At 44.6% G+C, this 22745-nt stretch overlaps 1 protein-coding gene across 1 annotated transcript in view; it reads right to left on the minus strand.

Annotated features, from left to right (window-relative positions):
* ZNF592 (zinc finger protein 592) overlaps positions 1-20492 on the minus strand; it is a 43286-nt gene extending 22794 nt beyond the window's left edge. Inside the window, exons 1-2 of the mRNA XM_079953170.1 lie at positions 20383-20492; positions 6276-8659 (exon numbers count right to left, since the gene is read on the minus strand). Of these exons, the coding sequence (XP_079809296.1) occupies positions 6276-8651 (2376 nt within the window). The 5' untranslated portion in view covers positions 8652-8659; positions 20383-20492. The remainder of the gene's footprint in view (positions 1-6275; positions 8660-20382) is intronic.
* Between the last annotated feature and the right edge of the window lie 2253 nt (positions 20493-22745).

The raw sequence follows: 22745 nt of genomic DNA on the forward strand, positions 1-22745 counted from the left end.
CTTTGACATCTGGTGGGAGGGCGTTCTACAGGGAGGGCGCCACTACCGAGAAGGCCCTCTGCCTGGTTCCCTGTAACTTGGCTTCTCGCAGTGAGGGAACCTCCAGAATAATACAAAGGCAGCATATGCAAAACTTTGGGGGCCCTGGAATTGCCCACTGGAATGGTGGGTGCTACCCAGGTGCCACCTGGCTGCTCTTGTCATTGCAGGCTATGAATCAACACAATAAAGTTTGCTGTTGTGTTTTCCTGTAGGTCAGAGAGTCTGATTAATGCCCTAACTGCAGCTTTAGCGGTGCTAATCTGTTTTCAGGGGTTTGGGGTTATTTGTAGTTTTTACAATGGGAAAATTGATGGCTTCTCTTACAGAGTTACAAGAATATATCACATGCCAGCCTGACATAGAAATCTGCACATTAAAGTGTTTCTACAACAATGCACCCACCACAGCACAGGAGACACCTTCAAAAGGTCAGAAATAGTAAAGCCGAGCCTGAACAGGAAACCGGTCAAAACAAGTATTTTTGTCTCACATTTGGAAATCTTTGCTGAAATTTAACAAAAATAGATTCAGGGACGCGGGTGGCGCTGTGGGTAAAACCTCAGTGCCTAGGACTTGCCGATCGCATGGTCGGCGGTTCGAATCCCCGCGGCGGGGTGAGCTCCCGTCATTCGGTCCCAGCTCCTGCCCACCTAGCAGTTCGAAAGCACCCTTAAGTGCAAGTAGATAAATAATTCAATTAAAAGCCAGTGGGGTAAAGGCCCCAGGTGACACTGTACACAGAATATGGGTGATGAGATGTAGCGGTTAGAGTACTGAACTAGGAACTGGGAGACCAGGGTTCAGTCATCAAGCTCATGGAGTGATCTTAAGCTAGTCGTCCTCAGTCTAACCTACTTCGCAGGGTTGCTGCAAAGATAAACGGGTGCAGGCACTACCTATGCCACCTTGAACCTCTTGAAGAAAAGCAAGGGTACAAATGCAATAAAAAATATAATAAAATGGAATGTTGCATGCTGCTTTGTGCTCTCCTGTTCTTTTCTTCTCCAGCACGAGTTACACCACTGTCTTCCGCCCCAGCTGATCCGCTGTTCACCACTGCTGAGGTTTATATCAGCAGCAACCTTAGCTATTCGTTATGCCAACAGGGGTTCCTTTTACAAAAGGTTTTGTAACCAGTTTTAAAGCTAGGCTTAAAACGCTGCTTAACAGGCAATGCTGGAGAGCATTAACCACAGTGCCATCTGGCAGCGGGAGAAGAGGGAAGCCATGCCAGTGTAAGGAGAGGTGGGGGAATGCAAACCTGCTAATAAGAAGGTAAGAGGAGCCTGCTGGATCAGTCCAGTGGCCCATCCAGTCCAGTATCCTGTTTTCACAGCGCCCAACTAGACACCTATGGGAAGCCCACAAGCCAGCGTTCAAAATTTGCCTGGTGCCAGGCACTTTGGGCACCTGGCTACTGGCCACTTGCGACCAAGTGAAGATGCCTAGGCATCAGGATGGCACCTAAAGTCTCCACCATCTGGATGTGCATGCCTGGGGATCCTTGGATCTTGACTGTTTTCACATGCTAGCAACACGTTCTGTAGAATTCTACCCATTATACTTTGTCTGCACAATCAGAATTTCTGGAACCAAAATGAGAACAGAATGTGGACTGTCCCTGGATCAAGTGGTTTTTCTTCTTTAGGATCTCAAAGCTCTTAATCTAGCTCAAGGCTGTCATCTGAACTAGCCCAATGTTTGACTGAGAATCCATCATGGTCAGTCCATCGTCTGAAAAATAAGACTTTAGAGCCGTCTTGCCCCCAAATGGCAACTAGACGATTTGGCGATTGCAATGTTGGTTAAAGGAACAATTTGGCACCTAGCTTATATATCTGAGTTTCTAACACTGCCACAAGCAGAATCTGAGTAGAAGAGCACACCTCCCCTCAGTTCCAGCCCCTTAATTATGGTGAAGTAACTGGGAGTGTTACACTGTCCCTGTCCCAACAGAAGCTGGGATATTGTAAACTACACTGTGATCCTTGGATAAAGGGTGGTACAGAAACTTAATAAATAATAATATGATAAATAAGTAGCCAGCAAGAGCTCTGGGATTCATAATGAGGCTACACTGAATAGCAAAGTTAAGTGCTTTTTTAAAAGGGCCCAAAGCAGGACATTAAGGGATTGGGAGAAGCCCCTGTGATGGATAGCTGCAGGATGGGTCGTCCTGGAGTAACCTGAGGCATTGCAGAGTACAGCAAGTCCCACAGTACTATTGACAGAGATCGGTACTGGTCAGCAGCACAGTGCAGGCTGGGTAGTGTTTCTCACCTCCAGCGGTTCTCAACCTGTGGGTCCCCAGATATTGTTAGACTACAACTCCCAGCATCCCTGAGCTCTGGCCTTGCTAGCTAGGGGTGATGGGAGTTGTAGTTCAACAACATCTGGGGGCCCACAGGTTGAGAAAGGCTGCTAGGAGCTGGCAGTGATGTTTGACGATGGAAAGGCAGGTGAGTGACACCACCCTGTTTGTGCTGCCCAATACTGCTGCCCCTACCAGTGCACAGCTACACATGAGCATTGATGGATTTTCCCCAATAGCAATTTTGAGCATGTTACTTCCTCTACCACCTAGTGTTGCAAAATCAGCATTGTCAATATTAACTCTTTTCTGGCATGAACCTCAACAGTTACTGGTTCAACTCCCTACCTTGAAGGGGTTGAAGTGGTTACAGAAAGCATCTGGTAACTACAATAAATCCCCCAAAATAAGACAGGTAAAACCAGTGCAATTTTTCCTGAAAAAGAGGTGCCAGAATTCCTGAAAAAGAGGTGCTAGAATTAATCACGAGCACCACAGACGTACCTTGGAAGTCGAATGGAATCTGTTCCAGAAGTCCATTCAACTTCCAAAACATCCTGCAGCCAACTGGAAGCCATGCTGGATGTTCGGTTTCTGAAAATCATTCGAAAACCGGAACAATCACTTCCGGTTCCCGATCATTCGGGAGCCGAAACATTTGAGTTAACAGGCGTTCAGCTTCCGAGGTTCCACTGTAATGGCATTAGCGCCCACCTGAGAGGTGCCAGAACAAAAAAACGCCCAATATAGCATTTAGCACTTAAGATGGAAGCCAGAACTGTATCTGTTTCCACTGCTGGGCTTATTCCAAGGGAATGCTCAACTCCAAATATGACATCTTCTCCACATGACTACACATGTATAGGCTACTGGGAAATAATTTTACATTCAGTTGGCAACCTGAGGATTAATTAAGGTGTTGCAGCAGCCATGTGGAGGTCAGCTAAAATAAATTATACGTGGTTTCTCCATGCTTTGCGTGTAACAGGTGGCTCAAAACACCCCATGGGTCACACAACTATATGCAATCATGCATAAGTTGGGGGATGCCTGGGCTACAGACTGGGCTAAGCAGGCTTTGTGATTTCTCTCCCAAATATGAACAGAAAGGGGGGGGGGGAGGGCAGAAGACACAAAAATGCAACAACAAACTGGGTTAAGAATAAAGCAAACTGTGTAAATGCCTATTATAAAAGCTACACAGAACTGGAGCTGTGATTGCCAAGACAACTCTGAGTCAAAACCCAACAGGATTCAAGGAACTGTCAAGATTTCCAGTCAGCCCAGTATCCTAGCCGATGGTTTCCAATACAGAATAGCCATTAGCCACTGTAGAATTGACACATCTAAGGATCTTAAAAAATTAAATTGGGTTGTATCAATAAAGATTGCACCCTGCAACTTTACATCACTTTTTACTGAGCAGCTGAAACTAGAGACTTTGCACACCTGAAGACTGTAAACACAAGTACACCAAAATCAGAAAGCAAGTGCATGAAATCCATGGGACAAAGCATATTTACTCGAATCTAATGCTCACCTTTTTTGGCCAAATTATGTTGTGAAAATTCAGGTGTGCATTAGATTCGATGGCACATTTACATTTGCCAGCAAATACTTTTTTTTGTTTCAAGGTTCTGAAAATTCAGGTGCGCATTAGACTTGAGTAAATGCGGTAATTCCAATTAATTGTGCTAAGGACATGGGTGCCAATTCCCTCACTGTAGTATTTGTATAAGCAGCTAGGAATTTAGTTGTGTTCAACTAACTTTTACTCAGAGCAGATCAATTAATTAACTAAAATTAATGGACCTAAGCTAGTCATAGTTATTAATTTCAATAGGTTTACTCTAAGTAAAACACTACCAACAACCTTAGCCAAAAGGCTACTTTGAGTAAAAGCTAGCTGAATACAATTCATTGTCCTTTGCCAGTGAAATACTTCCAAGAATGCTCCTGGGCATTTTATGACATCACAGGATGATGTCAGAGCAACAAAGCCAGTGGCAGCCACAGGCCATAATACCTGGTCAGCTGAAGTACTTGCACATGTAAAAAGCATACACTTCACTTGACCCCTTGCATGGGCCCAACAGAACTGAAAAGGGTAATGAAGTTTATGGGATTAAATGGGAAATTTATTTCAATATTTTAATGCCAAAGCCTTCCTACCTTTTTCATTATTTTTTTCAACAGTTCTATCCCAAAGGCTTTCAAAACATGAAGCTTATTAAATAATGCAAGGGAGTTAGAACATGGAGATGGCTGTTAATTAATAGTCCATTACTCCAAAACTAAATTGCAAGCCTACATAATGCTGCAAAAGGCATGCAGCAGGTGAGTGGGCGACAGAAAGCTTGTTGATGGAATTTTCGTTTCGTTTCATTTCTCTTTCCTCTTCAATTTTACTGCTGATTATAAGTACCAGTAAGTAAAGGTATTGCTGGGGGGTAAATTGCTGTTGAAACATCCTCAATGACCAATGGGGTACAATAACACAACCAAGGTTGTTTGAATTCCAACAATTCTGCAATCTAGAGAGCAGCAGATGAAGATAGGAAGTGAAAGCGTGATGAAGTGCCCTGCCACTTATTATTATTGTTATTATTAAAATTTGTATACTGCCCTATACTTGCAGGTCTCATGGCAGTTACAACATAAATCACAAAATATATAATAAAAACAAAAACCACCGATAAATAGGTCAACAGCTCATTTAGATGTAAAATGTTGGATCGGAGTTAACTGGGTTCTTAACAGTCCTGACCACTTTTACTTAGAATGATCACATACTGTTTTCAACATAACTTATGTCCATGTAAATGTGCCAAGGATTGCAGTCTGTCTAAGTATTACAACTTTTGAGCTGAAAACTTTGGTGCCAAAACTATTATTTTGCTTCTTGCTTATCCAATTTTTGTATACTAAAGTAGCAGCATATTTCAGATTCATTTCTTGTATGAAGAAGCATTGGTAAGATGGGAAGTGTGCAGAAAACCATTAGTTTAAAGAAACCTTTTGCATTCTCAGTCTAAAAGAAGGTAAATATTTCCCAGGGAACATACCTGCATGTCACACTAAACCCAAGTTTCATGTGACATGAACAAGCAGGAACAAGCTGCAGCGAGTCTCAGACTTGCATGGAGTCTCTACCCTTCAGTCAAAGAGGCAGCATTTCAAAGCTTCCACTTCTGTCTTTGATTAATCACAGCTCGCTATATTGTCCAGACTCGGAAACGTGGTTAATTTTAACTATGGTTAGTTTAAACAGGACTGCTTCAGGAACTATGGTTTGAAATTGGTTTGTCAGCTGATCAATTTGGACGGCTAAACAAAGCTCCTTCCACGTAGGAGTAAGACGGGAAGTGTGTGGGGACCAGGAGGGGACACACACAACACATTGGCTGCTATGCAAACCTGTTATTTTAGACCACAGTCTTCCATCTGCATAATTCTCTACATGTCATTGGGCAGAGAACTGAACGCTAGGTCCAGTTAATATTTTTGAATGAACACTGGCCAGAAATGGGCTGTTCACGTCGCCAACAAATGGAGCACAGCAAGCTACTTAAAAAAACCCCTAGACAAATAAATCTATACAATAATAATAATAATAATAGCTTTGAAATACATCAATCCCTCAGTAACTTGAGGGGATGAAGCAATTTATTTCTGGCACTGAATGGTTTATGCTGTATATTCAATCATTTTAAATCACACATATAGATCACCATCTCCACGCTCTTTTCAGTCACCTGCCACTTTTCTTAGATTTGCACATAGTGTATAGCTCCCAAGAACATGGAAAGATGCAGTTAACTAATCTCGTGTGCCTATCTTAATGTACATTTGGAGTGTCTGGCTGTTTTTAATCTAGGCCCAACAGAAAATAGCTCTGTTCTTTATTCAGGAAGTGACTTACCAGTCCCTCATTATCTTCCGAGGTTCTCTGATAATGTGCTGCTAGGGCAACATAGTCCAGTGCCTGCTTATTACATTCAAAACACTTTAATCCGTGACGAATTAGTCTCAACGGGTCCGCATACAGGGGCAAAGCTGGCTGAGCATTTGTCGAGCTCCCAGTCCCGCTTCCCGGCGCAGCGCAAGTCTTATGCGGAAGAGGGGGCAACCGTGACGTCTGAGATGTCGAAGATGTTGAAGAGCTTGTTGGAGAAGGTGAAAACATTTGGTCTAAGGAAATGGGTTTCATGAACAGCTGAGAACACTGCATGATAAAGCCTTTGCTCTTGTGATCCCTCGCATGCTTGAGCAAGCTGCATTTGTTGAAGAACAGCAGCGTCGCCGAACACTGAGTGCACATGACTTCAATGTGGACACTTCTCCTGCTGTAATGCTGGGTGAGGCTTTTTTCTAAGGCAAACGAGTCGCCACATTCCAGGCAACAATACCCAGACGCAGGTAAGTGAATACTGCTGTCAAAAGGAGGGCTGAGGTTTGGAGTATAGATTGGCACAGGATTGGCACCATGCAACACTTTGTTGAATGCCTCGACGACAAGAGGAGCGGCTTTCTTAACCTGGTGCACAAGCGGCACAGACATCTGCGTGAGCTGGGACGGGCCGCGCCGCTGCACGGAAGATTTCGCCGCCACAGAAGCCGCAACGCTGTGGGGAACCAGGTTGAGATTGGCCAGGTGCACGGCTTTAGGAAGGAGGCTGGCAGGGTTACAGGGCTGTGCCACCACACCTGGCTGCTGCTTCTTGCTTGACGGCTGTCCCACAATACCTACTTTTATTGTCCCGCTGCTGCTGTTTGCCAGCAGGGGTGCACCAGGGGAGCTGCTTACAGGAATGTCTGCACTCATACTGTCAACGTGGGGACTTGCTAGGTTTGCCTCTTGAGCTGTGGCTTTAGCAAAGTCCTTGCATGACTCAGTGTCCATGGATGCATTTGGTTCTGGCGAAGGGAAGGATTTCACAAACTCTTCGGTTGCTGAACTCTCCACGGGCGATTCTTGAGGAGATTTGCCCAAGTCATCGACTTCTGGCAGGATCCTTGTTACCATTCTTTTAATTTCACCAGAGGAGGTTTTAATAGTCTTGATCCTGACTTTGGGAATTGCTGGGGGTGAACCAGTTGCCACCGAAGGAGAGCCTTTGCTACTGCTGTCACTGCACACACTCCGGGGAGACTCAGGCTGCTTGCTGACTTTTCTCACCATCTCAAGGGGGCTTCTGGGACTCTTTGGTGACTTTGGCATCTTGGGGCTTCCCTTGATGCCATCTTTAAAGGACCCAGAAGACTCCTTCATCAAGTTTCCCTGGTCCTCCTTTGAGATGCCTGCAACCTTTTTGGCCTGAAGGGCTACAAGTGCAGCGACGCAGGATGAGAGCTTGGAGTGGGCAGGTTTGATACGCTGGCGAGGTGGAACTGACGAAGAGGAGTAGTTCATTTCAGGCACAGATCCTTTACTTTCACCCAAGTTATTGCTATGGAAATTGCCAAGCTGCAACCCTTCACTGAGGAAGTTATTGGTGTCCACAAGATCTTTGACAGGGCCTTCCCGTTTCTCAGGGCTCTTGTCGCGTTCCCTCTTGCTAGCATCCACCCTGCTTTCTTGCAGTTCATGCATATCTATCTTTGGATCTCTTTTACAGTATTGATCAAACATACTTAACTCGGGTTCTGCTATCTTCTTACTAAGCAGATCTAGCAGCGATGGCCCAGTTGACATAAACCTACTAAACTCTGGTTCTGGCAAGGTCCTACTAAGCAGATCTAACACAGATGACCCAGTTGGAATATACATTGGATGCGGTGGAAAATAAGGAGTTTGGACATGTTTAGGTTTATCTACAATACTGTTATCTTTGAGTGCATCCTCCGGCTCAGGGCTGGAGATGGGGCTGAACTGACTGAATGTTGGTAAGGGCTCTGACTTTGTCTGTTCCAACTTTTCAGGATAGTTCCTCAAGCCATCACCATTGATGAAAGTGGAATCAAATTTCCCATAATTGTGAGTCTCCAGGGGAAGTTCAGACCCCCGGAATCCATTGTGCAGCAGGCCTGGTCCTAGGTGGTTGCCTTCCTTTTCTGCTTCAAATGACTCTTGTCGGCACGTGTTCTTTACAATGACACTCACAACTGGAATGTCAGAAGCTGGTGCTGCATGGGACAAGGATGCGCTTTCATCTATACAAATCCCGGACTGCTTGAGATGGTTTTCGTTCTCCTCACCAGCTGTCTGAATGGCTTCCTTGGCATCAAGGCTGGTTGGGTCAGGAATGTCAAAAGCAGCCAGCAAGTCATCAAAGTCTGGAGTTTTCATGTCCCCCATGATGAAAACTACAAAAAAGCAAAACATTGTCAAAAGCATTCTCGGTGCGCATTTTCTGAATTTATCTCTCTTTCTAGAAATGCCAAGATTTGAGTTCTAGTAACAGTAGAAAAACATGCCTACTGCTCTATTAGTAGTTCCTATACTCTATGAAAAACTTCTTCAACCTGGTTCTCTCTTTGGATGTTTTGGACTACTATTTGCAACATTCCTTGCCCATGCTGGCTGGGAATGACAGGAGTTGTAGCCCAAAACATCTTGAAGGGCCCTGTGTTAGGGAAGGCTTCTCTAGGTATTCAGTTGATTTTTCAGAAGACGACACACCCACACTTTCTAGAATGGGAATGAAAGGTGTTATATTTATAATGAACAGACCACAAGCAGTCTCCTTGAGACATGCTTTGCCTTTTCTAACTTCCTTCCCATTGCACACAGCTGCAGCAAGAAAGGGGCAGGGAACCCTGCAAATTTTCAAAGGCGATTTACCTGTTGTTGCTGATACTCAAAACCCAAAGCCTATGATTTTCCTTCTACAGATCGTGATGCAGTATTATATACTAAAAATAATGATAACCCAGGGGTGTGAGAAATATGCCACTCTTTCTAATAGCAAAACATCTTGGTCCAGTGCCTATCAGTTGAACAGTCCACAGGCAAGGTTCGTGTACAGTCAAGGAGCCTCCCCAGGTATGCAGAAATGCATTTTTGTAAATTAAAAGGGAGAAAGGACTTGAGGACGCTCAATGGATTCCAGAAGTTACTGAAAGTTGAGTGCATCAGCTGAAAGCAAGATACTGCGGCATAAGCTTTCGTGGACTAAAACCCACATTAAAGGTAAAGGTACCCCTGCCCGTACGGGCCAGTCTTGACAGACTCTGGGGTTGTGCACCCATCTCACTTAAGAGGCCAGGGGCCAGCGCTGTCCGGAGACACTTCCGGGTCACGTGGCCAGCGTGACATCGCTGCTCTGGCGAGCCAGAGCCGCACACGGAAACGCTGTTTACCTTCCCGCTGGTAAGCGGTCCCTATTTATCTACTTGCACCTGGAGGTGCTTTCGAACTGCTAGGTTGGCAGGCGCTGGGACCGAGCAGCGGGAGCGCACCCCGCCGCAGGGATTCGAACCGCCGACCTTTCGATCGGCAAGTCCTAGGCGCTGAGGCTTTAACCCACAGCGCTACCTGCGTCCCTAAAACCCACATTAAGAGATGCAAATAGGCTCCAGCCCACTGAAGCTTTCTCTTTAGGCAAACACAGCTACCCCACTTGGAAGTGGCTTACTGTATCCTGAGGGGGCGGGAGACATGCCATGAGATTTAAAAAAATCTCATACCTGCACCATACAGGGAGGTTTCAGTATAGGGGAAAAGAAAAACAGTATATATTTTTTTCCTTTTCCTGCTCTCCAGAATCTCTTCCCCCTCTGTCTTTGCACATCATAGCAAAAAAGTGCTCAACTTCAGGGCTAATAGCTCTTTTATAGCATGGCGAGGGAAAGTTTGAGGAGCATGGGAAAGAAAAGCTCCCCCACATACCACAAGCCCTGAACAGCACTGCAAAGCATCTTTTCAGGCTGGCTAGAGCTCTGAACAGGAGAATTCCTGTTAAGGGCTGAGGATACACTGCAACACTTTGTTGCAGGTTCCCTCTATATAATAAACAAACAACCTTGTATTCCTGGCACCCTGGGGTTCTCGTCATTCTTCTTGTGTGTCGTTTACCAGGTGCTGCCTTGCTTTTTTGTTGTTACGGTTGGTACGTTTCTTGCAGCAAGCCCAGCCAAGGAGGGAAAGGGACTAAAGTGTGGCATAAACCGATTATTTGCAGTTGGTCTACAGCCACCAGGGGAAACAGTGCCAAAATACGCATTAGATCAATCCCTTCCTGGCTGATAGAAAGGTTCACAGCGATGGCTCCTCTTTACCTCATGCCTTTCTGGGTTGCACACACAGGGTGATGACATAAGGGAATAATTATTTTGCTCCAGACTGCACAAAGGTCATACAAGAGCAAAGTCCATTTTTTGCGATGTGCCCTCCAGAGCTGTCAAGTGTGACAACACAGAAAATTAAAGGGGAAACTCTTCCAGCTTCCTGCTGCAGAAGCCAATCACAACCACAGAAACTGGAACTTAAAACTCACGCCTTTTTATATAGCACAAGAGCGCCTAGGTACGGTATCCTATACTCCAGCCTTTGCCAACCTGGTGCCCTACAGATGTTTTGGGCTCCAATTCCCACCAGCCTCAGCCAGAACAGGGGCTAAGTCTACATTGCCTATTGGCTGCCCAGGTGATACGGGAAGGACTGTAGCTCCCCTGCTTTGCATGCAGAAGGGCCCAAGTTTGATCCCTAGTAGAGTCGTGCCTTGGAAGTCAAACAGAATCCGTTCTGGAAGTCCATTCGACTTCCAAAATGTTCCAAAACCAAATTGCGGCTCCTGCAGCCAATCAGAAGCTGCGGAAGCCCCATCAGACGTTTGGGTTCCAAAAGAACCGGAACAATCACTTTTATACAACTCAAAACATCTGGAGGGCACCAGGTTGGCAAAGATTGCTGGACACCCTTCTCTTGACATCAGTTCAAATGCTTCAAGGAGTGTGTCAGCTGCTACAGTATGAGAAGCGTCATCTTCAAGTAACGTTTTCATTTTAATATGGCAGAAAACCCAACTGACAAAGACAGAAACAGATTTCATCTATATACTGCCCTTTCTCCAAGGAGCTTAGAGTAGTGTATGTAAGGACCATCCTGTTTTATCTTCAGAACCACCATTTCTGATGGGTTAGGCTGAGAGAGACTGACTGGTCCAAGATCATGCTACTTCACTGTAAAAATGGATGAACTAGCAAGAACAGGGCCCAGGATGATCCATGTTCAGGCAGAACTAGTATTTTAAAAAGTGCCTTGTTATGAAAATCATGAGCGTTAGGCCAGGATGCAGCACAGGGTTCAAAATTAGCCAGGCACCACCCCTGCACCACCTCATATTTTGGACTTCAAACTCTACAATTCAATGAAAACCACAGGCCTTAAGCAAGAGTCTTGCCAGCTGTTAGATACAGCCAATGGTGAAATCAGCCTTCATCTGCACTGTCAGAAAGGGGAAAAAACAAGTATGGGGCCAAATTGAGAGATTTAAGAGCCTCGGACGTGAGATTTCCAGGCTAATAGTATATTGAGACTGATGGACACTTGCTGGGGACTGAAACCAGGAAGGGGGTGGGTGGAGTTTGGGAATCCAAAGGGTATATAATTATAATTTGTTTTGTTTTTGTTTTGTGATTCGTACGAAAATTGGTAAAGTCGTGGAAGGGAATTTTGGTCGACTTTATGAAAAATGTTTAAGAATGAGTATTGATGTATAAGTATTGATGTTTAAGTTTGGATAAGCTAAAACTGGTCTTTAAAATGATCTAAAGTAAATGAAAATAAGGTTTGTAAAAATAAATTGAGGAAATGGATGAAAGAGAAAAAATAAAATAATAACATGTTAAAATAAATTATTAAGTTAAAGTTGAGAAATAAGTAATAAGGACTTGCTGAGCTAATAATTTGAATTGGAATACAAGAAGGGGAGGTGCGAGGAGGTCTGAGAAGCAAGTTAAAAGAAAATAAGCAGTTGAAATTTTATGTGTTCTTAATTGTTTTTAAGTTTTGTACTTTTGTATTTTTGTCATTTTTTGTTTTTTTGTGTTGTTATTGAAAATGCTAATAAATATTCATTAAAAAAAAAAGATGTACTTGACTGTTCTGCAATTCTTCTGCAGACCACCACACTGAAACATACAAGCTACAAGTTTGAAAAACTCTACATTAGGGACTCTTGCCTACCACAGATTATTCATAAAGAAAGGTTAATGGTTTCTATGCAAGTTTACTTTTTTTTTTTTAACTTTGCTGTTGGAAGCCTTGAAGTGTGGAAAATACCCTAAGCCACATTGTACTGTGCTCTACCCAAAATTAATGATTCTTCACAAGAATGCAGGTATGTATTTGAAAGGGCCTGAAAAGATCTCTTGTGGTGGGAAAACAGATTTTCTTGTGTAGACCAAAGACTGAAAAGATTAAGAAGCACAGAAGATCATCCCAGGTGTCGGTGAGTGACAGTCTATGAACTAAGGGTAAGAAAGACTGGGCAGTTCAGACAATTCATGGTTTCCAGTGCTTTAGACAGGAAGTCCAACTCAGACATCACAGAAAATAATGGTTTCTGCTAAGCCAGCCTTTCCCAACTTGATGTTCTCTAGATGCTTTGGACTACAACTTCCACTATCACTGACCACTGGACATTGTCAGGCTGACTAGTGCTGATGGGAACGGGAGTACAAAACATATAGAAGACATCAAGTTGGGAAAGGCTGTACAAAAAATAAACAGACTGTAAAGTTACGCATGAGAGTGTAAGCCGAGCTTGTTCCAAAGTCTACAAAACATGGATTTCAGGGTTATCTGAACCAAGACTATAAAGCTATGTACAGTTTTAATTTCACTTCTAAAACATTTGTTATACTTAAAAACTGCACTTGTTACAACTAAAGCTCAATTCAGTGTTCCATTTTCAACAATAGTCAACTAGTTGTCATTTGGGAGCTCAAAAGCAAAGAGTACAATAGTTACAGCCCTCCATTGTTATTCATCCCCAGTATCTGAGACATATAATGACTCTGAATATGGATACTGTAGTCCACCGTGTCAAGGCTAATAATAAGTTAGCCAGCATGATTTTGTCTAATGTTTCTTTAATGCTCTCTTACTCTGCTGGCCATTATCTTCTGATGAAGAATTTCATCTGGTCATCCTGCGATAAGTACTATTTATTTACAAATTAAATAACAAATAAGAGCATCTTAAATGCAGCCTCCCATCCAGTCACTTATCAATAAGTTTTTCCTAGTTTCAGCACCAGGTGTAGGGTGGTGTAGGTGGTTCCCCCACCCAGAGCGCTGACCCGAGGGGGTACAAAAATGAGAAGATCCATAATTGAGAAGATCCGTTTGGGGACACCATATTTTGGCCTCGCATACAGCGTGGTGTTACAAAAGATTACCAAAGTCCACCCCTGAATAACTGCCAGTAGCATCAGAATAAGCTCTAAGTCTACACAGTCATACCTCGGGTTGCAAACGCTGTGGGTTGCACATTTTCGGGTTACAGATGCGCCAAACTTGGAAGTACTGAAACGGGTTACTTCCGGGTTTTGGTGCTCGCACAGACGCACTAAATCGCACTTTGTGCATAAGCGCCGAATCGTGTCACGCGCGTGCGCAGATGCAGCACTGCGGGTTGCGAACATGCCTCCCACACGGATCATGTTCACAACCTGAGGTTCTACTGTATTCTGATACTTCTTAATTTGTCTTGAATCTGCTGCCAAACAATGCCAGATGTGTTTAGGGAGACAGCCATTTCTCTCTATGCACTCTAATGATGGTAAAAACTTAAGAAGCCCTGCTGGATCTAGACCAGTATCCTGTTCTCACAGTGGCCAACAAGAGGCCCGTGAGAAACTCGCAAGCAGGACCCAAGCCTGAGCACTCTCCCCTTCTGTAGTTTCCAGCAAATGGTAATCCCATTGCTCAGTCCCAGCTCCTGCCAACCTAGCAGTTCGAAAGCATGCCAGTGCAAATAGATAAATAGGTACCGCTGCAGCGGGGAGGTAAACAGCGTTTCCGTGCGCTCTGGCTGACGTCATAGTTCAGTTGCGCCAGAAGCAATTTAGTCATGCTGGCCAAATGACCCGGAAAGCTGTCTGTGCGCAAATGCCGGCTCCCTTGGCCTGAATCGAGAGGAGTGTCGCATCCCCATAGTCGCCTTTGACTGGACTTAACCGTCCTTTTAATCATGCACACCCAAGTGTGGAAGCAGAGCAGAGCCATCATGGCTAGTATATTTGTAATAGTATCCTGCCCTGCCATTCCTAACTAACCTTTTCTCTGAACTGAAATAAAGCTTTTCTTTACAGGGATGATCATCATTGTAGGTGCCCATTTCTATATATTCTCTAGTATTAGTGTATGACCTCTTTGGAAAACTACAATGTATAGAACTTTCTTAAAGTGTCCATGATACAAAATTCATATTATGGCAATAAGATAACACTTCCGGATAGATTACTCAAGCCGCAACTTGTCTGTGGATGGTAGTTTTTCTCTCTGCTGAAGTCTGAGAATTGTAGCATCCACTACCAATAGAAACATTTGAGCTCCTAATGCATCAGACTATGTAACAAGACATTTCAGACATCACAAAGCCATCATAGACAATCCAAATCCTCATGAAACAGCTGGAAAAGCTCAAAAAGTGGGAGCTGTGGGTGTTGCTATAGTTCCAAATGCACTCACAACCGTTACTTGCAAATATTTTATCCATTTATTTAAATAAATGAATAATCACAAATGGAGATGGGACCATAGTTCAGCAGAAGAACAAAAATTCAATTCCCCTATATCTCCTCTTAAAAGGATTTGGTAACAGGTGATATGGAAGTCTCATCCCAAGACCCTGGAAAGCCATGGATAACCAGAATTTTTAAACAATATAGGGCCCGACTGACCAGTGGTCTGGCTCAGTCTCCTATGTTATCCTAGCACCCTCCTTTACTTGTAGTGCTCTATTGAGACTTCCATTATACTCTGCAAAATTTAAAATATGCAAATACAGCATGATGCACACTTAAAATGGTGATGCCAAATACAGGAGTGAAAATATTCACTGCCTTCATTAAATACCAGGGTCTTAAGAGGCTCATTGGTCATCTCTCAGATATTCTATGAACTGCCCTCTCTAGCTTCAGTTTGGAAATCACATCAATGAGAGCCAAGAAGAAGTGTGCATCCATCAATCATAATCTGGTATCCTCCTTACAGATGCAAAATACGCAAAGAAGAACATTCCATGCAGTCTTACAATTCATAATAAATGTCCAAGGGATGGTAATGTTAAGCCTTCTAGGATTCGCTACACATCCTGGGTCAATATTCTTTACCCACTTACTCCTTCTTTTCCTTGTCTGTCTATTTAGATCAGAGATGGGGAGCCTGAGACCCTCCAGTTGTTGTTGGGCTCCAACTTCCATCAGCTCTAGCCAGCATGGACACTGGCATGGATGATGGGAGTTGTAGTTCAGCAATATCTGAAAGATTACAGGCTCCTCATTCCTTATTTAAATCATATACCTGAGGGCTGTGTTTTGCTATTCCTTAGCTTATGCCACATATTGCATTATACCTTGTTTTAGGGATATACGCTAGATCAGTGTTTCCCAACCTTTGGTCTCCAGCTGTTTTTGGACTACAACTCCCATCATCCCTAGCTAGCAAGACCAAAGGTTAGGAATGTTTGGAATTGTAGTCCAAAAACAGCTGGAGACCAAAGGTTGGGAAACACTGCGCTGGATGACTCTTTGTTCATCTAGCTCACTACAGTATTGTTTAAACAGGCTGGCAGCAGGTCTCAAGATTTCAAAAAGGAGACTTTCCAAGCACTGACATGAGATGGCTGAGACTAGAACCCAACACCATTTGCATGCAAAACATCCACTCCACCACTGAGCTACAGCCCTTTTCCAACTGGGTTCACATATGTGCTCCTAACCCTTTCCAAAAATGTGCAGTTTTATTGCCCCATCAACCAAATGGAAATGGCAAGAACCTTAGGAGGTTACTAAAAAGCTGAATGGAGATAAGGACTGCACACTAATATCATCATCATCATCATCATCAATATTATGAGTTATAGTCCCATCAAGATGGCCCAACACAAAGAGAAATTACAAGTTCAGCTTTATGCATTCACTGCAAATGACCTGTCCAATTTAAAGTCACTCACAGACTTAACTGCCTGTTCACTTTTGAAACTGTCTTGATTTGAAAAATCTTAATGCTATTAAGAAACAAGCAGGCATTTTAATGCCTTCATTAAAGAGGGAAAGAGATTGCCAAAGTGTAAGATGACGCGGAAACAATTCAAAAACTTTTCCACCAGCAATGGTCATCAGTCAGTTGGCTAAATTTTCCGAACGTCAAGTTAACCAGAGAGACACAATAAGTGTAACACTGCAAAACACCCAGAGGGCAGTCTGAAGACACTAAAAATGCAACCAAAGGAAAGGCTCTTATTTTGCTGGTGGCAAACACATTTATAAGTGCAAGTTTGAAAAGAAGAGCCTCAATGATAAAGTCACAGACTGGACAAGCATTTCTTGTAAAAAGTGTTGCTCTGTTTTTAAAGCTAAATTGACAAGTAGTAACCTAGTATCCCAAGCACATATAACGAAATCCAAACAACGTTCTTTCCTATTATCTTCACCTTTGTCTCCTTCCTCTAATGCCTGTGTCAAATTGCTAAGTGTTGAGTTTTTCAAGGCAAGGACTTTTCTTCACACAAACTGTTAGTGAATAATCATAACACACCTTAGCTCTCATGACCTCTCAAAATTTTTTTGGAAATCACACTTAATTTCTAAGCTTACTGGCTCTTTGGTATTTGGACCATCAACACCAACCGAAAACCCATAGTGGGTATTCTTGCTCAGCTCCTCCTCTTTGTATCACAGTCACAAAAAGAGTCTATTGGAAATTGCCGAGTACTTGCTATCACCAATAAGATGTCTAAATTTGTTTACACATACTCATTCCTTGGTGGAGTCCTAACTACCCACCTCCAAACACCTCCATTTAATAAACACTGCTTTAGGTAAAGGTAAAGGGACCCCTCACCATTAGGTCCAGTCGCAGACAACTCTGGGGTTGCGGCGCTCATCTCGCTTTACTGGCCAAGGGAGCCGGCGTACAGCTTCCGGGTCTTGTGGCCAGCATGACTAAGCTGCTTCTGGCGAACCAGAGCAGTGCACAGAAACGCCGTTTGCCTTCCCACCGGAGCGGTGCCTATGTATCTACTTGCACTTTGACGCGCTTTCGAACTGCTAGGTTGGCAGGGAGCTCACCCTGTTGCCCTACTGATCGGCAAGCCCTAGGCTCTGTGGTTTAGACCACAGCGCCACCCGCATCGCCTAAACACTGCTTTACCTAGACAATTAACTTGCCAATGTTTACAATCGTTTTCTGGTATTACTGTTATCATTGCCTGAAGCATTATTTTTCTGCTCCTGACATACTGATACTTCTATTTTGGCATAAACATTCGATTGCAAGGTGATTTCTCCACCTACTCCCCCCCCCCAAGAAAAATGTTAAATTGTCTCACAATATCTAAGTAAAAATGTCATTCAACAAGAGAAGTTAAACCTTTTTTAAGCCTGACCCGAAACATATCACATGACAGTAGATCTCATAAGTTTTAGCAGGGTTTACTTCAAGGCAATGACGCTTTAGATTGTTATTATTCTTCCAGGCCCACATGATGGACATGGTTTGAACACATTTGATGCAGCAACCTTGCTAAGGCTAAGTCGGCCTGTTTCTGGTCAGTGCTTAGGTGGGAGACTGCCTAGGTAGCCATGGTCAATTGCAGGGAGGGAAAGTGGAATATAAGTGTAATAAATAAATAGCAAGTGAGTGCAATCCTCTACACACTTACCTAAAAATAAGCCTCATTGAATATATATATATTTTTGGGAGGGGGAAGATGATACTTCAGAGTGAACATGCATAGGATTGTGCTCAGTGATGTGGGTCTTCCAGAAAAATTTCCACCGCAAATTAGGGTAATTTGTAAAGCATACTTTTCAATTTGCAGGAGCTAAAGAGTGATCTAATTTAGCATGCTTATTTTACTTTCATTTAGCGAACAACAGTAAACATTTTGAAACTGCCAAGCTTGCCAAATGCTGTATTTGTAATTGGCGTCCAATCACTACTAGTACTGAACGAATAAAACTGAAAGTTTTCTATGGAAAAATAAAGCACTGGAAAATTTTCCGATCCACATCACTGATTGCCCTGTAAGGCAGAGTTGGTTCAATGTCAAAATCATGAGTTCCCAGTTTAAATATTAGTTCAGTCATGGGTAGCCTTGAACTGCTCCAATAACTAAAGAAATAATCAACCCCTGTCTGTAATATGGTGATAATAGCTGTCTATCCAAAATATCCTTACAACAGCCCTGCGTGTGGAACGATTCAGCTCTTGATAAAAAAAACAGCAACTAACTTTTACTCAGAGTAGACCCACTAAAATCAATGGCCATGACTAATTTATATCCATTAATTTCAATGCACTACTGTGAAAGTTCGTTGAATACAACCCATTGTAAACAAATTACCCTAGACACATTTACTCAAAATTAAGTTCCAATATCATCTACTAGACTTGATTCTTAGCATGTTTTGTAGCAGATTGCAAATATTTTATGAGACCTGACTGGTCTTTCTGAAGAAATCTGAGAATCAGCTGAAGCTTAGCATCCCCAAGGAGCTTTCCACTGGACAACTGAAATGCTCGGCAGCACTCAGCATATGAATGTTGCAACTTGGGGGTAGAAACCAAGTAAACATGCCCAGAAGGAGGTGGTGTTGATAGCAGGTTAGGTATTTTGAAGCTTAGGGCACAGGAGCAGGAGAAAAACCAACATCTGATAAATAAGGCACCTGTCAAGGTTGAGAAGAGTAAGAGACCCCAAAAGTGGGCAGCGCTGCAAGGGTGCCCCGATTAAATCTAGAATTTAAGACTGAGAAGGCAGCTCTTTGCCAAATCGATGTGAGCTCAGTCCGCTTTGCAATTTATGCTTTTGCATCTATGGAAAATGCACATGCGTGACCAAGGTTTATTTGCAAACCCATGGGTTATACAGGTGCATATCAGGGAGTCAGGACGGGCTGTGTGTCCTCTTGTCCAAATGTCTACGCAGCAGCAAACACGAAGCGTCAAACCAATGTGTAAAGTGATGCCGGTATAAAGGGGGGGAGCAAAGTGTGGGGCACCCCTACAACTGGGTGGGGGCAAATCAATCATCCCAGTACGTCGTGGGAGGGAAGGGAGGCACGTTGTGGTTCTGTTAACAGCATCCTGAATAGCTATTCAGAGGGATGCCCTGCCCGTCTATTTGGCCTGCCTGTGGGCATCCCCACAAGAGGACACCTTGCCCGACCTCTGGGGCAGGTCAGCAAGGCAGAGATTTTGCCAGGGGCAATGCCCGCTCCAAGGCCGGGAGGTCTCTAGGGCCACTTCTTCCTGCCCCTAAAGTGACGCGACTGCACTCAGCTGTGAGAGAGGGGGGGCACTGGCACCCTATTAGTATTCTGACCCCCCCAAAAATAAAATGCAACGGGGGTGGGTTGCGAAAGTGGGGAGAGGGCGGAGGCGGCGGCGGCGGCGGGGAGCAAGGCGCAGACGTCTCGTCTGGACGTGCAAATCGGTGGGGTGGCGCACGGAAGCTGCCCGGGTCCGGCGCAGGCTGGTCCCGGGGGCGGGTTGAGGATGGCGATGGGCAAGAGGCACGCTGCCCGTGGGTCTGCCCCATAGGGGAGGCCGGCGTGCAGGCAGGCATCCCCCAGCCCCGCAACCCCACGGAGAGCATGGCGCGAGCCTGGAGCCGCCGCCGCCGCCGCCGGGACGAAATGGGCTTCTGAGGCGGCGGAGCCACGGGCTCGGTCTGCCCGCCCGCCCGCTTCGCCTCCCTGCCTGCGCGCCTACCCGAGTCCCGGGGAGCCTCCGAGGAGAGGGGCCTGCGCCAGCGAAGGACCCGCGGCTGCGCTAGGCCAGGCGCCGAGGGAGGCGCCCCGCGCCAGGCCCGGCCGCGAAAGCCCCGGCCCGCTCGCCCCGCCGGCACTTACCGACCCCGTCAGCTCCGCGGTGGGCTCCGTCGCCGCCCGGGCCCGCACAGGCCTCACCCAGCGCCGGGCAGCGGCTGCCTCAACATGGCGGCGGAGGGCGCGGGAGGGGCTGAGCACGGGGCGGGGCCTCGGAGGACGGGCCCACTCGCCCCGGCGGCCTCGCAGTGAGCGGGACGCGGCCGAGGAGAGCGCCCGGGTCGGGCGGGGAGGCGGCGGCGGCGGCGGCGGCCGGTCTTCGGAGCGGCGCCTCTCGGGTTGGGAGTGGGGGCCCGCCCCGACCCCCTGAGCTCTTGGCGGCCCGGCTTTGCCGCCCTGCTCGCCCCCTCCAGCCTCCTTCGGAGCCTCTCGCCTTCACGCCAGCAGCCTCGCCGTTTCTTTTCTCGTATAATTTTTATTACATTTTCCTTTTTACATTTCACATCCTTAAGATATCAGTGACTTCCCTCCTTCTCTTTCCACCATGGTTCATTTTACATATCACAAATCCCTGCTTGTTTTACAAAAACTATACCAATCGGTTTTCCATTATTACTGTACACCCATCAAAACTTATTTACACTGCCAACAGTGTCCTTCTGGTGTATGCCATCAAATGCCAACAGTGTCCTTCAGCTCTCTATATTGGACAAACAGGCCAAACCTTACGCCAAAGAATAAACGGACATAAATCTGACATCAGGAACCACAAGACAGAGAAACCAGTAGGAGAACACTTCAATCTCCCAGGACATTCTATACAAGATCTCAAAGTAGCTGTTCTATTACAAAGGAATTTCAGAAATAGACTGGAAAGAGAAGCTGCTGAATTGCAACTTATTACCAAACTTAAAACCATGGAGAGACCTGGTCTGAACAAAGACATTGGATTCTTATCTCATTATACATGACAAAGCCATTTTTCACCTTCTCACCCCTTGCTTTTTCCTGTAAGACCTATTGCAGTCGTTAAGAGTCGTCAACAGGCTCATCACAGCTATATGCCAATCACCCAATCCCACCACCCTTCTGAGTAATACCCCTCCCCACCTTCTCACTATATAGAAGGGTCTGGTGACTTCTGTTTCAGTGTATCCCGAAGAAGTGTGCATGCACACAAAAGCTCATATCAAGAACTAACTTAGTTGGTCTTTAAGGTGCTACTGGAAGGAATTTTTTAATTTTATTTACACTGTTGAATTTATCTTAACGCTGCCAGCGTTTTCAGTTGTGTTATAATATTTTTTTAGGTCTTATAAATATATAATAATTGTTCATAAATGTACCAAGCAAACACATATATAAATATATAAACCATATGTCCGAAACACATAGGAAAAGTCTTAAAGCCATTTCGACTCTTTCAGTCATCTAAAATATTTCTCTACAAGGTCGAAGGAAGTGCAGAAACCTCCCCATTGTCTCTGTCCTCACAAATCCTGCCTTAAGGGCACATTTAAGGTGTGAATAGGGTGAGCCTGTGACCTGGCTCAGGAATTATTATCATTACAAAAGAATGGCCAGACTCCCCAGGTAATCCAGTCAAGTGACCATTAACAGGTAACCTGGCAGACAGGGTAAAAACAACGCTCTCAGATTTCTCTTGTAGACCGCCTTTTCTGTGATGTATGTATGATGTTTCTGGGGGTGGTCTTGGGCACCAGGGCGGGCAATTTAAAATGTCTATGTAAGGGTGGGCACACCTTTGTTCTGGATCCTCCTCCTCTCTCCTGCTTGTGGGGGGGAACCCCCTGTTGCAACAGTTCAATAAAGATCAGGCTAACTAGCTGCTTTGCTTCTCAATATTCTCTGGTTGGTCTCTGTTATTTTCTCCTACCGATAGAGAACCTACAAAAGGACTCTATGGGCTCTTGGGTACCCTATAAGGGGAAAGGAGCAGTTTTATTACTTATAACAAGTTGTACACAATTATTTTCCATATATTCAATAAACATTTCCTACTCTTCTTTAAACGTATGTTCTTCTCTTAGTCTATATGTTAAGTCTGCAAGTTGTGCATATTATGTTAACCTAAGTTGCCATTCTTTGGTTGGGACCTCGCTCATTTTCCATTTTGGGGCTGTTATAAGAATTTTAAGTCATATATATATATATATATATATATATATATATACACACAGTAATAGATGTTCATAAATGTACCAAGCAAACACATAAAAAGATGTAAACCACATGACTGAAACCCACGGAAAAGTCCTGAAACTATTTTCTCTCTTCCAAATTGACCCCAGATATTTCTCTGCAAGGTCGAAGGAAATGGGGAGCCTCCCCATTGTCTCTTTGCTCACAAATCCTGTCTCGGGCACATTTAAAAGATGAATAGGGTGAACCTGTGACCTGGATTCAGGAGTTGAGTAATTATCATA

Source organism: Podarcis cretensis (assembly GCF_951804945.1).
Source record: "Podarcis cretensis genome assembly, chromosome: 14".
In the NCBI taxonomy this organism is placed as follows: domain Eukaryota; kingdom Metazoa; phylum Chordata; class Lepidosauria; order Squamata; family Lacertidae; genus Podarcis; species Podarcis cretensis.